The 15,221-nt window shown below is 39.8% G+C and overlaps 3 protein-coding genes across 3 annotated transcripts; all 3 read right to left on the bottom strand.

Annotated features, from left to right (window-relative positions):
* Nucleotides 1-7,577: 7,577 nt before the first annotated feature.
* LOC145491571 (uncharacterized) lies at nt 7,578-10,963 on the bottom strand. Its single transcript, XM_081470815.1, has 4 exons — nt 10,880-10,963; nt 10,129-10,382; nt 8,756-8,921; nt 7,578-8,258 (listed from the first exon to the last, which is right to left on the bottom strand). The coding sequence occupies exons 1-3, from the start codon at nt 10,915-10,917 to the stop codon at nt 8,851-8,853; spliced, it is 363 nt and encodes a 120-aa protein (XP_081326941.1). The 5' UTR covers nt 10,918-10,963; the 3' UTR covers nt 7,578-8,258; nt 8,756-8,850.
* On the bottom strand, nt 10,963-13,087 carry LOC145491592 (uncharacterized). The gene is made up of 3 exons (XM_081470834.1): nt 13,004-13,087; nt 12,253-12,506; nt 10,963-11,045 (listed from the first exon to the last, which is right to left on the bottom strand). Exons 1-3 carry the CDS (start codon nt 13,039-13,041, stop codon nt 10,975-10,977), a joined length of 363 nt encoding a protein of 120 aa, XP_081326960.1. The 5' UTR covers nt 13,042-13,087; the 3' UTR covers nt 10,963-10,974.
* LOC145491581 (uncharacterized) lies at nt 13,087-15,211 on the bottom strand. The gene is made up of 3 exons (XM_081470827.1): nt 15,128-15,211; nt 14,377-14,630; nt 13,087-13,169 (listed from the first exon to the last, which is right to left on the bottom strand). Exons 1-3 carry the CDS (start codon nt 15,163-15,165, stop codon nt 13,099-13,101), a joined length of 363 nt encoding a protein of 120 aa, XP_081326953.1. The 5' UTR covers nt 15,166-15,211; the 3' UTR covers nt 13,087-13,098.
* Nucleotides 15,212-15,221: the final 10 nt, after the last annotated feature.

Raw genomic sequence — 15,221 nt, 5'->3', positions numbered from 1 at the left:
TCTATACTGGTTCACTTAATGTAACCAAAGAAATATATTGAAAATCTCCTTTTCGGGTTTACCTCGCCACGACATGAGGACTGAATGAGGCCTCGACCTGATTTCAACCTCATTTTACGAAAAGTCCACATTCGAGCGAAGTGCCCTATCAGGTCGGCGCTTTTCTCCGGTTTCTGTAGCAGGAAGCGACTAGGAGTATTTCTACCCCCCCCCCCCCCTGGATAGAATGCTAGTCCATTAAAGAGTTACCCTCAGCATTACGACGGTACCCCTTAATGCACCTGGGTGGAGAGAGGCACTGTGAGAGTGAAGTGTCTTGCCTAAGAACACAACACAACGTCCCCGGCCAGGGTTCAGACCCGGACCGCTCGATACGGAGACGGGCGCACTAACCGTCAGGCCATCGCGCTTCCACTTGTTTACGTAATGGTGGTTTTAGTTTACTACTGCCCTCGCTGTGTTTTTATCTCTTAAAGTTAGTGGCTTAAAGAACGTTACACTGCAGTTGTGACCATTAAAGCACGGATACGGTCAATTCATGCTATGCTCTGTTCTCTCCATCGAAGACCCTGAGTTCTTGAGCTCCTTGTCATCAAAGTTCCGCCAAGCACCAACACATGCAAAGCTGACGTATCGATCTAAAAGAGATTATCAACATCCCCGGGGCATTACCCGAGTAGTCGATGCGCCTCCCGGGGAGGAATTTGTCAGCAGTGATTGATGTCGTGATAAGGAATTTGACACTATGTAGGAGAGGAAAGGGGGAATTGACAGATTTGCTTCGAGACGATGGTGAAGCAGTGCAAAAGGAATCAAAAAACCGCACCGTTCTTCGTTTACTTTGTGGGTCAAAAGCAATACCTTCAAAAGGTTTGTACAGTGTTTGAGGCGACTTGTGAAAATTTAGTCACTTCTTTAGTTTAGTAATACTAATTACATTACTGCGCGATAACTAGAAAGATTTTAGACTCTCCGATCCAGCCCTAATATCCCACGTTACTAACTGACAAATCAAAATTGTTGAGTACGCTCTTTTTGCATCAGCAGACCCTGCTGCCTAGCGTATAACATAGGCACGTAAGGCGTGCAAGAGTTATTTTTTTGTGAACTATAAGTCTCGGAGATAGGAGCATTCATGGAGCTGTTTACAGTAATGATTTGGTTGATTTGACAAGTTTTTTTGAATGCGATGTACAGCAAGAAAGAAACTGGGAGTTTATGATGTACATAAGATGTTACATCGGTAATGGTAAGATAACTAAATAGTAAGCCATAAAATGTTTGACTGAACAAACTACAGTAATCTGACACGTCTCCAGATTAATGTAGATACCATCTTATTTTCTAACAGGCAATTTTATTCGTTCTTTGATACAACCCACACTGTGATTGGTCTGACACGCGCACATGCATAACTCCCTCACTCACCGATCACTTAGCCCTTCCCCCGGGGGGAGGACTCCCTTATATGGGCTATATAGGTCTGTGCGGCCCCAAAGGGTATGGTTTTTCAGCTGTTTTGTTCATAAATAGGGTACGGTTTTTGCACTCTAGCCTTGATATGAGTATGCTTTAAGAAGAAGCCTTTTTTTCATCATTATCGAAAAGAAAATCAACAAAAGCCCTTCACAAATTTATATGTTTACGGTAATTTAACATTGGTTTGAACTAGGGAGCTAATTATAACGCAGGTCTGAAACAGGGTTTTGATTTGAGGGTCAGGTCGTAAATAGGGTTTCGAATTTTTGGTCAGGTCAGAAATAGGGTAAGGAATATCGCAGATTTTTGTCATAAATAGGGTAAGGGTTTTGGGAAGCGGGCCGCACACCCCCAACCAATTTTTCTGGGAGTACCCCCTCGGGAGCCCTTCCAGCCCCCAAGAGGAATTTTTGCTCAAAAATACTCAACTTAAGAGAACTTTTCGCATTTTATACGAGTCGTAAGTTTACCCTTTTTACACAACACAACGCAACAACACTACTTCACCGAAAATTGAAAGAAAGAGAAAAAAACCTCTGACACGTTGAAAGTCTGATTTAATTAAATTGCACTTTAACTTGGTGCCACACAGTCTTCAAAGAACATTTGAACAGTTTTCATACTTTTTACCTTTAAAAATATCGGACTGAAAAGAATGTCATAAAATGCCCATCAAATAACAATATTAAACTGCTACTGCAGAGACGTAAAAACACTCTAGAAATGAAAGCTTCTTTTTTGTTTAACCTGGGAACAATAGCCGATAACTTGTAAGCTCTAATTGAATTTACCCCCATATGAAAAACAAAAGTGTCGAGTTACCATTTGTAACTAAAAATAGTAAACATCTCGTGGGAACAAGTGGTGACGATTCGTCAGCTCTAATTGAATTTACTACCTAGTGAAAAACAAGAGTGTCAAATTACCCATTGTAACTAAAAAATAAAAATATCTCGTTATATTTGCATGCAATAAGAACAAAACTATCGTTACCTGCACTTACTATTGTAAACGTTAGAACTGCATCAAATCTAAATAGTCTCGTCTCCTCTAAAACATGTCCTAAGAACTAGAACCGACGATTCGTGACCTCTAATTGAATTAACTCCTTGTGAAAAACAAAAGTATCAAGTTACCCTTTGTAATTAAAAGTAAAAATATCTCGTGCCATTTGCCTACTACTCATGAACTGCTTCAAAACTCAAGACTCATCTCGTTCATAACTAGCCACCATTACACTGAAAATTATGCACTCTAAAACAACCCAATGTACGTATGTAACTGTCACACACCCCTCCAAACCGGACTAAAAATCACAAACCGGCAACATACACGTCACTCTTTATTTTTCAATTACCAAAGTTCTTGTGTTTATACATACCTTGTGTTTCTCACGTACCATTTACCTTTACAACAAGAAATTTGATTGGCTGTTCGTAGTAGATCCAATCTGATTGGTGTGACATACATCTCTCTCTCACTCACTCACTCACTCACTCACTCACTCACTCACTCACTCACTCACTCACTCACTCACTCACTCACTCACTCACTCACCCATTGACCCGTCCATAACATACCCGACGCGCCGACTAAGAGGTATTTTTTTTACAAAAAAATAACTCAAAAACTGAAAACTGAAAAGTTCAGTTTGCACATGCGCATAAGCATCGCTTTTACAGTGCCACATTGTCGGATGTAGTCGGCAGAGTGTTTTGTTATTAAACAGCATTCATTTAGAGAAAGACTTGCCGTTGTTACACTAGTGACCAGGAAAACAGGCTACAGAAGCAGAGAAGAAAGCCAGAGAAACCTAGCAAGCAAAGTTTGCAGCCCAGCAAGAGAGGCAAGCAAGCAAAATACCAGAACGTGTGAATCGATCGATCAACAAAACATGTCTGACACAGAACAAGCAGATGCCAGCCCAGCAGCTCCAGTGCAAGTTATCACAGCAACGAGAAATCTAAAATCTCAACCATTTACCCCAGGAGGTGACCCGACAGCCAAAGGAAAAGTGTGGGACAACTGGCTCGAAGAAATCGAATGGGAATTCAGATATTTCAAGATTATGGAACCACTCGACAAGAAAGATGCACTCATCATTTATGGCGGGAAAGAAATAGCTCGCCTGGAGAAAAGTCTGCCAAACCTGACAGATGGCAATAACGACTACAAAAAGTTGAAAAAGAAGCTGAATGACAACCTCAAGCCGAAGAAAAATAAACACCATGCAAGATACGTATTCCTCAAAATGAGACCGGCACATGACGAAACAACGAATGCGTGTGCTGCACGTTTAAGATAGAAAGCCAACTGTGATGAATGAATCTTGGAACACCTCATCCAAACAACACAGAATCGATCGCTCATCCAAAATGCCATAAACAAGAAATGGGATTTGACATGGTTTTAACTGAAGCTGCTCAAATCGAGGATACATCTCTTCAAATAAGTGACATGAAAATTCCTCAAGATGTGAAGAAGCTTGAATGACAGTTCGAGAAGTGGCGTTCACCCCAGAATAAACAAAGCGGTCGGGGAAAGCACCATGTGGATACTGCCAACAGACACACACGAGGAAGGCAAGAACTCAGTCTAGAGTATAGGAAAAATGCATGAAATGTCAAAAGCTCAGTCAGTCACGGTTTAGTTCTGTGTGCAAGTCCAAAGGCCCGCACAACAGTAAGCAAGGTAACAAGCAAAAAGGCAATCACAAGCCATCAGAGAATTCAAGGCACAAACGCCATGTAAAGAGAACCACTGAAGAAGATGCTGCCAACTCAACAAGTTCCGATGACGAGTTCTTCTGTCAAGCCGTAAGACACCTGGGGCAAGTGAAGAAAATCAAAATAGATGGTGAAGACAGAACTGTGTCAGTTAAGATAGAGGATGTTGATGTAAGAGCTGAAACCAACAGCGGAGCAGAAGTAAATGTCATGGATGAACACCAGTTTAAAGCACTGACAAATCGGTCCAGTGTGAAACTTACACTACAACCAAGCTAAGCACCTAGCAGAGTTAGCTACCAGTGAAAGGAGAGTTTACAGCCACTGTAAGGAACCAGACCTGTGGAGCAGTCGCAAGATTTGTTGTGACTAGAGGAAGAATCAATTCCCCACCCCTCATCAGCAAAAGTAACCTTCAAGAGCTGGGTATGTTACAGATCAGAGAGGATGGCTCTTTTGCCGAGACCAATGACCTGAGAATCCATGAAGAACAACCAGGCATAAAAAGTGTCAAGCAAGATAAGGATCCCAGACCTGAAATCAAGGAAATCACCGATCAATACAGTGACGTATCTAAGGGCATCGGAATGATCAGAAACGTCAAGAATGGAAAAGAGTTCTATGCAAAGTTCAGCATGAGACCAGAAGCAGTGCCCGTGGCTCAAAGACCGAGACAAGTGGCATACTACCTGCAAGCACCATTGAGGAAATGGCTAGGGCAGTGTGTAGAAGAGGAGATATTCGAAGAGGTGCCTGAAGGTGAGGCAGTCACATGGTGTTCACCCTTGGTTGTTCAACCGAAGCCAAAGTTTAACGCTGTAGACAAGGAGAAACTTGAACCGCACAAGATCAGGGCCAACATGGACCTCAGGGTACCAAACCAATTCATGGAAAGAAATAGGATCACCCAGGGACCGATTGTTGAAGACTTCATGTACAAATTTCATGATTGTACTGTCTCCTCCAAACTTGACATGCAGCAGGGTTACCACCAACTCTTACTCGATCCAGAGTCTGGGAAAATTGCCACTTTCAACACCCCATGGGGGAACATGCGTCTGAAACATCTGATCTTTGGAGCAAAAGCATCACAAGATCTCTTTGATGAAGCTATCTACCGAATATTTGGAGACTGAGTGATACCAAGATGCCTCAACCAATGGGATGATATCCTGCTAAGAGGAAGAAACATGGAGGAACACAACAAGACATTGGAAGCAGTCCTGCAGAGAGCAGTGGATTTTGGAATCACATTCAACCCTGACAAGTGCCAGTTTGGAGTCCAAGAGATAGAGTTCTATGGCCACAAATTCACAAAGGATGGATAAAAGCTAAACCCAGAGAAAATCAGCGCTGTAAAAGAAAGCAGCCCACCAAAATCAAAAGAAGCTGTGAGAGGTTTCCTTGGCATGGCCGGATACCTATCAAAATTCATCCCAAGATACGCATCACTAACTGCACCCTTGCAAAAGCTGACCCTTAAGATACAAAGTTCAAATGGGGAGCAGAAGAGAATGAAGCATTGGAGATAATAATGCTAAAAGCAAGCATAACAAGTGAAAGCACAATGGCATACTTCAACCCAGCTAGACCAACCATTGTGAGAGTGGAAGCCAGCTTCCATGAAGGGCTCTCAGCCAGATTATTCCAGGAGACAGGCAGTGGTCTCCAGCCAGTCCACTTCATTAGTTGTACTATGACTGACACAGAGAAATGGTATAGCCGGACAGAGAAAGACGCCCTGTCCACACATTGGGTGAAGAACAGGTACAGCATTTCCCTCCTTAGAGCACCAAATATTCAAGATCATCACAGGTCACAAGCCACTGCTCCCATTGTTTAACAAGTGGCTCCCACCAAGAATTGAAAAATGGGTCATGGGAATGCAAGACTTTGACTTTGAGCTAATCTATGAGCTCAGAAAGGATGATGCTGACCCACTCAACTTCCTATCAAGACACTCATTGCCAGAGAAATGAAAGGATGCTGTAGAGAGAGTAATCAAGTACATTGTGACAGCTGAGCATGCTGTCATTGTAGATCAGATCAAGGAAGACATTGCGCCATTCTACAGTGTACAGAATGAGTTGTATGCAGTGGATGGGCTACTCTTCTGAATGAATCAGATTACCATCCCCAGAAGCCTACAGAGAAAAGTCATCAAGGCTGCACATCTCCTTGGACATCTGGGAACGACCAAAACAAAGCAAATGATGAGAACAAAGTATTGGTTTCCAACCATGAACAGTATGGTAGAACAGATCATTGGTCAGTGTCATGAATGCCAGGTTACCACAAAGCAACATAGGCAGGAACCCATCAAAGTCACAGACACAACCAAGAAACCATGGGATGTCATAGCTGTAGACTTCAGTGGACCCTACCCTGATGGCCATTACAATCTAGTAGCCATAGACCAGAGAACAAGATATCCTGAAGTCACGAAGACCCCCTCAACAGCTTTTCAACCAACCAAGGAAAATCTCAAAACAATGTTCGCCACTCATGGCATCCCAAGACAGCTCGAAAGTGACAACGGACCACTGTTTAATTCTTGAGAATTTGCAGAGTTTGCTAAAACAGAGGGATTTCACCATCTGGGAGTCACCCCAGAACATGCACATGCTAATGTTGAGGTGGAAAGCTTCATGAAGCCGCTTAACAAGACGGAGCAGATTGCTCACCTCAAAGAAGGAAATGGAAGCATAGCTATTCAACTTCACTGTAGAAGGTCATGTGCTGTTGAAGCAAAAGAAGAGGAACAAATGGTCCACAGCATATGAACCAGCATTCTACATCGTAACTCGAACCGATGGATTCAGCATTGCAGCACAGAGAATCACAAATATATGGGAAGTGTATCGAGATGCAAGCCAGTTCAAGATTGCTAATGCGTTAATCCAGGACAATACCAGCGAAGAGAGGGATGACCGTGAAGAGGAACCAACCTCACAGGATTGGAGAGAGAAAATCCTGCTGAATGCCAACCCTCAGTAAGTCCAAGGTGACATCATTACCAACACAGAGGAAACAGCCGAAACCAGCAGCAGTGACAAAATGGAACAGTACAAACCATCAGAGATCCCAGCAGCTGCAAACAGACCAAGGCGTGATTGGAGATGACCAGACTATCTGACAGACAATGTTACCTAGACTTAACCAAGCTCATGCTCACCGGACATACTGTAGACATTATACTCCTGAAACATTTTCCGTTTGAGCTTAGAGCATTGGACATTTAGGACGTTGTTTTCTAGTTGCAATTTTTATTAATTTTCAAGGAAGACTGTCTCAGGAAAAGGGGAGAAATGTAATATCAAATCCAGCATTCCTTCAATTCCAGTACAGTTCAGTTTGCACATGCGCATAAGAATCGCTTTTGCAGTGCCATGTCGTCAAATGCAGGCGGTAAAGTGTTTTGTTATTAAACAGCATTTATTTAGAGAAAGACGCACGGTTGTTACAGCAAGCAGTTCGAAAGATATGGGATGGAATTTCCTGAATAGAAAGTGAGGTAAGGAACAATCTAAAAAAAAAATTCATTCGAAATATCGTGATAACCTAACCGCATAGATTCTGTTCGGGCATTTGGCTTTAATGCTACAATTCTCTAATGAAGAAGAAGCTGGCCATTAAATCTTTGTATGTTCGGCAACATTTTCTTTATCGTTCTGGTTCGCTTGAACTCCCTATTTCATTACTTTAAAATCAACTTAATGAGCCTTTTTCACCCAACAGAACTAGAAAAGGAATTTTGTGTCAGTCAACGCGGTTAGCCTCGCAAATTCTTAATACTTACTGAGCGAGTCCATTTTCTTAGTTACATTTTCAATGGGGCTTTCAACATAGTCCAGCTGAGATCCCAAACGTTGTTCAAGGAAATAAGAACAGTCTTTACGCTCAGAACGGTTGACAGCACCAAGCAGAGCCTGAACGGTCGCATTGCGTCCTTCCAGTGAAATCCATTCCTTTATAACATTTAGCGTTGGGCCTCCTTCCCTTCCCTCAAAAGCCGTCTCTCTTCCATCGGGAAGACCAAGTTCTTTGTAAAATCTAATATGCAAGAACAAAACATAACAGGGTCCAATTAAAACTCTTTCTCTGGAAGCCTCAAGACGACATTCCGGTGCTGTGGAATGTGCATTACAATGTGCTATGAAAAAGACCAATTTGATACAAAATAATTTAACTGGCAAAGTCTTGTAGGTCTATCAAGCTCTACTGTTTAGCACAACCTATTTTAATCCGACCAGTAATTTGCACAAACAAAGCCAGTAGTTATGAAGCAAAAACTACCCATTTGTTAATCCATGTTCCATTTTTGACAACATTTTAAGACAAAGCAAGACCACGATAAATGCTTTTGAAAATTAGATTGAGTTATATTTTATTGAATGGATGCTATTACACAGTTAGAATGTCTCCTTTTAGATGAACGTTACTTTTTAGTTACTAACATAACACTCACATCATACTGTAAATATTACAGAACACTGCCATAAAATAAGATTACCATTAAATGTGAAATAATGAAAATGACAATATCCCACCTCTTCCATCCATTACCCAAAACATCCTCTTCGTCCATTTCTTGCCTAAATCTTTTTAACTTCTCAGGTCTTTCATCTAGAATGTCCTGGACTGGTTAATCTAATGAATACGGACCGCTGTCTTGTACAGGCATTTTTTCAGGTGCTTTCTCGCTATCAGAAGATCCTATTAAATGAGAAGATATGAATGCAACGGGTACATTGAGAGGATATATATCTTATTACATGTTTTGGTGCATAGTATTGCTGTATATTTGTATGAGTTGTGCCGTATTTTGACTAGCCCATAGGGCGAGTCAAAACGAGTAGAAATATAAAGCGATTCCGCACACCAAAACATCTAAAAAGAAATTTATTGTCCAACTGCTGCAGTCAGTAAATTTATCAATGAAAAGAGGGTGAGTGTGACAGTTTTGTGTGGGCGCGCCGACCTGTATGGCAAACAGGTTTTCTACTGTACAAATTACTTTACAATATCGCTGTATATTTGTACTGTTATTTGGACGGTATTCGCTGCAGTTGGATAATAAAGGAATATAATGGAAAATTAGTGTTGAGAAAACCTGGTGGAATGCTGGAGAGTAAACTGTGATAGACTAATGGAGGCCGGAAGCAATACACCTTCAGGCAAAGTAATACTATTCTAGCATACAATGTAGTTGTCTAATGCTCCAGAAATCTGAATTTAATGTAATAGGGTAAACAAGCTACTAGGCTTAAAGATAGCGCCTGCTTTTTTTTAGCTTGGCAGCCATCTAGATCTCCGAAGAATTTCACTTTTTTCATTTCTCGGGGGCCTATTAAGGTTAGAAAGGCTAATGTAAATCCTACAACGAGTCCTCGCAGGGGATTTTGAACTTTTAAAAGTTCAGTAAGGACTACAAAAGTCCTGTTATTTTAGAAAACATCAAGCTGAAAATTGTAATTGATAGCATACTCTGAGAGTTTGTTCCAATGATAAATCACAAAAGGAAACCCACAAACGTAGTTAAAACTCCAGGGACAACTGGAAATTGTTTTCTTTTAAATGACAAGCAGCTCGAAAGATATGAGACAGAATTTCCTGAATAGAAAGTGAGGTAAGGAACAATCTCAAAAAAAAATTAATCCGAAATATGATGCTAACCTAGCCGCATCCATTCAGTTCGGGCATTTGGCTTTAATGCTACAAATTATTCTCTAAGGAAGGAGAAGCTGGCCATTAAATCTTTGTATGTTCGGCAACATTTTCTTTACCATTCTGGTTCGCTTGAACTCCCTACTTTTATTATTACTTTATAATCAACGTAATGAGCCTTTTTTCACCCAAGAGAACCAGAAAAGGAATTTCGTGTCAGTCAACATGGTTAACATTGCAAATTCTTAATACTTACTTAGCGAGTCCATTTTCTTAGTTACATTTTCAATGGGGCTTTCAACATAGTCCAGCTGAGATCCCAAACTTTGTTCAAGGAAATAAGAACAGTCTTTACGCTCAGAACGGTTGACAGCACCAAGCAGAGCCTGAACGGTCGCATTGCGTCCTTCCAGTGAAATCCATTCCTTTATAACATTTAGCGTTGGGCCTCCTTCCCTTCCCTCAAAAGCCGTCTCTCTTCCATCGGGAAGACCAAGTTCTTTGTAAAATCTAATATGCAAGAACAAAACATAACAGGGTCCAATTAAAACTCTTTCTCTGGAAGCCTCAAGACGACATTCCGGTGCTGTGGAATGTGCATTACAATGTGCTATGAAAAAGACCAATTTGATACAAAATAATTTAACTGGCAAAGTCTTGTAGCTCTATCAAGCTCTACTGTTTAGCACAACCTATTTTAATCCGACCAGTAATTTGCACAAACAAAGCCAGTAGTTATGAAGCAAAAACTACCCATTTGTTAATCCATGTTCCATTTTTGACAACATTTTAAGACAAAGCAAGACCACGATAAATGCTTTTGAAAATTAGATTGAGTTATATTTTATTGAATGGATGCTATTACACAGTTAGAATGTCTCCTTTTAGATGAACGTTACTTTTTAGTTACTAACATAACACTCACATCATACTGTAAATATTACAGAACACTGCCATAAAATAAGATTACCATTAAATGTGAAATAATGAAAATGACAATATCCCACCTCTTCCATCCATTACCCAAAACATCCTCTTCGTCCATTTCTTGCCTAAATCTTTTTAACTTCTCAGGTCTTTCATCTAGAATGTCCTGGACTGGTTAATCTAATGAATACGGACCGCTGTCTTGTACAGGCATTTTTTCAGGTGCTTTCTCGCTATCAGAAGATCCTATTAAATGAGAAGATATGAATGCAACGGGTACATTGAGAGGATATATATCTTATTACATGTTTTGGTGCATAGTATTGCTGTATATTTGTATGAGTTGTGCCGTATTTTGACTAACCCATAGGGCGAGTCAAAACGAGTAGAAATATAAAGCGATTCCGCACACCAAAACATCTAAAAAGAAATTTATTGTCCAACTGCTGCAGTCAGTAAATTTATCAATGAAAAGAGGGTGAGTGTGACAGTTTTGTGTGGGCGCGCCGACCTGTATGGCAAACAGGTTTTCTACTGTACAAATTACTTTACAATATCGCTGTATATTTGTACTGTTATTTGGACGGTATTCGCTGCAGTTGGATAATAAAGGAATATAATGGAAAATTAGTGTTGAGAAAACCTGGTGGAATGCTGGAGAGTAAACTGTGATAGACTAATGGAGGCCGGAAGCAATACACCTTCAGGCAAAGTAATACTATTCTAGCATACAATGTAGTTGTCTAATGCTCCAGAAATCTGAATTTAATGTAATAGGGTAAACAAGCTACTAGGCTTAAAGATAGCGCCTGCTTTTTTTTAGCTTGGCAGCCATCTAGATCTCCGAAGAATTTCACTTTTTTCATTTCTCGGGGGCCTATTAAGGTTAGAAAGGCTAATGTAAATCCTACAACGAGTCCTCGCAGGGGATTTTGAACTTTTAAAAGTTCAGTAAGGACTACAAAAGTCCTGTTATTTTAGAAAACATCAAGCTGAAAATTGTAATTGATAGCATACTCTGAGAGTTTGTTCCAATGATAAATCACAAAAGGAAACCCACAAACGTAGTTAAAACTCCAGGGACAACTGGAAATTGTTTTCTTTTAAATGACAAGCAGCTCGAAAGATATGAGACAGAATTTCCTGAATAGAAAGTGAGGTAAGGAACAATCTCAAAAAAAAATTAATCCGAAATATGATGCTAACCTAGCCGCATCCATTCAGTTCGGGCATTTGGCTTTAATGCTACAAATTATTCTCTAAGGAAGGAGAAGCTGGCCATTAAATCTTTGTATGTTCGGCAACATTTTCTTTACCATTCTGGTTCGCTTGAACTCCCTACTTTTATTATTACTTTATAATCAACGTAATGAGCCTTTTTTCACCCAAGAGAACCAGAAAAGGAATTTCGTGTCAGTCAACATGGTTAACATTGCAAATTCTTAATACTTACTTAGCGAGTCCATTTTCTTAGTTACATTTTCAATGGGGCTTTCAACATAGTCCAGCTGAGATCCCAAACTTTGTTCAAGGAAATAAGAACAGTCTTTACGCTCAGAACGGTTGACAGCACCAAGCAGAGCCTGAACGGTCGCATTGCGTCCTTCCAGTGAAATCCATTCCTTTATAACATTTAGCGTTGGGCCTCCTTCCCTTCCCTCAAAAGCCGTCTCTCTTCCATCGGGAAGACCAAGTTCTTTGTAAAATCTAATATGCAAGAACAAAACATAACAGGGTCCAATTAAAACTCTTTCTCTGGAAGCCTCAAGACGACATTCCGGTGCTGTGGAATGTGCATTACAATGTGCTATGAAAAAGACCAATTTGATACAAAATAATTTAACTGGCAAAGTCTTGTAGCTCTATCAAGCTCTACTGTTTAGCACAACCTATTTTAATCCGACCAGTAATTTGCACAAACAAAGCCAGTAGTTATGAAGCAAAAACTACCCATTTGTTAATCCATGTTCCATTTTTGACAACATTTTAAGACAAAGCAAGACCACGATAAATGCTTTTGAAAATTAGATTGAGTTATATTTTATTGAATGGATGCTATTACACAGTTAGAATGTCTCCTTTTAGATGAACGTTACTTTTTAGTTACTAACATAACACTCACATCATACTGTAAATATTACAGAACACTGCCATAAAATAAGATTACCATTAAATGTGAAATAATGAAAATGACAATATCCCACCTCTTCCATCCATTACCCAAAACATCCTCTTCGTCCATTTCTTGCCTAAATCTTTTTAACTTCTCAGGTCTTTCATCTAGAATGTCCTGGACTGGTTAATCTAATGAATACGGACCGCTGTCTTGTACAGGCATTTTTTCAGGTGCTTTCTCGCTATCAGAAGATCCTATTAAATGAGAAGATATGAATGCAACGGGTACATTGAGAGGATATATATCTTATTACATGTTTTGGTGCATAGTATTGCTGTATATTTGTATGAGTTGTGCCGTATTTTGACTAACCCATAGGGCGAGTCAAAACGAGTAGAAATATAAAGCGATTCCGCACACCAAAACATCTAAAAAGAAATTTATTGTCCAACTGCTGCAGTCAGTAAATTTATCAATGAAAAGAGGGTGAGTGTGACAGTTTTGTGTGGGCGCGCCGACCTGTATGGCAAACAGGTTTTCTACTGTACAAATTACTTTACAATATCGCTGTATATTTGTACTGTTATTTGGACGGTATTCGCTGCAGTTGGATAATAAAGGAATATAATGGAAAATTAGTGTTGAGAAAACCTGGTGGAATGCTGGAGAGTAAACTGTGATAGACTAATGGAGGCCGGAAGCAATACACCTTCAGGCAAAGTAATACTATTCTAGCATACAATGTAGTTGTCTAATGCTCCAGAAATCTGAATTTAATGTAATAGGGTAAACAAGCTACTAGGCTTAAAGATAGCGCCTGCTTTTTTTTAGCTTGGCAGCCATCTAGATCTCCGAAGAATTTCACTTTTTTCATTTCTCGGGGGCCTATTAAGGTTAGAAAGGCTAATGTAAATCCTACAACGAGTCCTCGCAGGGGATTTTGAACTTTTAAAAGTTCAGTAAGGACTACAAAAGTCCTGTTATTTTAGAAAACATCAAGCTGAAAATTGTAATTGATAGCATACTCTGAGAGTTTGTTCCAATGATAAATCACAAAAGGAAACCCACAAACGTAGTTAAAACTCCAGGGACAACTGGAAATTGTTTTCTTTTAAATGACAAGCAGCTCGAAAGATATGAGACAGAATTTCCTGAATAGAAAGTGAGGTAAGGAACAATCTCAAAAAAAAATTAATCCGAAATATGATGCTAACCTAGTCGCATCCATTCAGTTCGGGCATTTGGCTTTAATGCTACAAATTATTCTCTAAGGAAGGAGAAGCTGGCCATTAAATCTTTGTATGTTCGGCAACATTTTCTTTACCATTCTGGTTCGCTTGAACTCCCTACTTTTATTATTACTTTATAATCAACGTAATGAGCCTTTTTTCACCCAAGAGAACCAGAAAAGGAATTTCGTGTCAGTCAACATGGTTAACATTGCAAATTCTTAATACTTACTTAGCGAGTCCATTTTCTTAGTTACATTTTCAATGGGGCTTTCAACATAGTCCAGCTGAGATCCCAAACTTTGTTCAAGGAAATAAGAACAGTCTTTACGCTCAGAACGGTTGACAGCACCAAGCAGAGCCTGAACGGTCGCATTGCGTCCTTCCAGTGAAATCCATTCCTTTATAACATTTAGCGTTGGGCCTCCTTCCCTTCCCTCAAAAGCCGTCTCTCTTCCATCGGGAAGACCAAGTTCTTTGTAAAATCTAATATGCAAGAACAAAACATAACAGGGTCCAATTAAAACTCTTTCTCTGGAAGCCTCAAGACGACATTCCGGTGCTGTGGAATGTGCATTACAATGTGCTATGAAAAAGACCAATTTGATACAAAATAATTTAACTGGCAAAGTCTTGTAGCTCTATCAAGCTCTACTGTTTAGCACAACCTATTTTAATCCGACCAGTAATTTGCACAAACAAAGCCAGTAGTTATGAAGCAAAAACTACCCATTTGTTAATCCATGTTCCATTTTTGACAACATTTTAAGACAAAGCAAGACCACGATAAATGCTTTTGAAAATTAGATTGAGTTATATTTTATTGAATGGATGCTATTACACAGTTAGAATGTCTCCTTTTAGATGAACGTTACTTTTTAGTTACTAACATAACACTCACATCATACTGTAAATATTACAGAACACTGCCATAAAATAAGATTACCATTAAATGTGAAATAATGAAAATGACAATATCCCACCTCTTCCATCCATTACCCAAAACATCCTCTTCGTCCATTTCTTGCCTAAATCTTTTTAACTTCTCAGGTCTTTCATCTAGAATGTCCTGGACTG

The sequence above is a fragment of the Orbicella franksi genome, chromosome 1, assembly GCF_964199315.1.
Source record: "Orbicella franksi chromosome 1, jaOrbFran1.1, whole genome shotgun sequence".
In the NCBI taxonomy this organism is placed as follows: Eukaryota; Metazoa; Cnidaria; class Anthozoa; order Scleractinia; family Merulinidae; genus Orbicella; species Orbicella franksi.
This window is presented reverse-complemented; position numbering and strand designations above follow the sequence as displayed.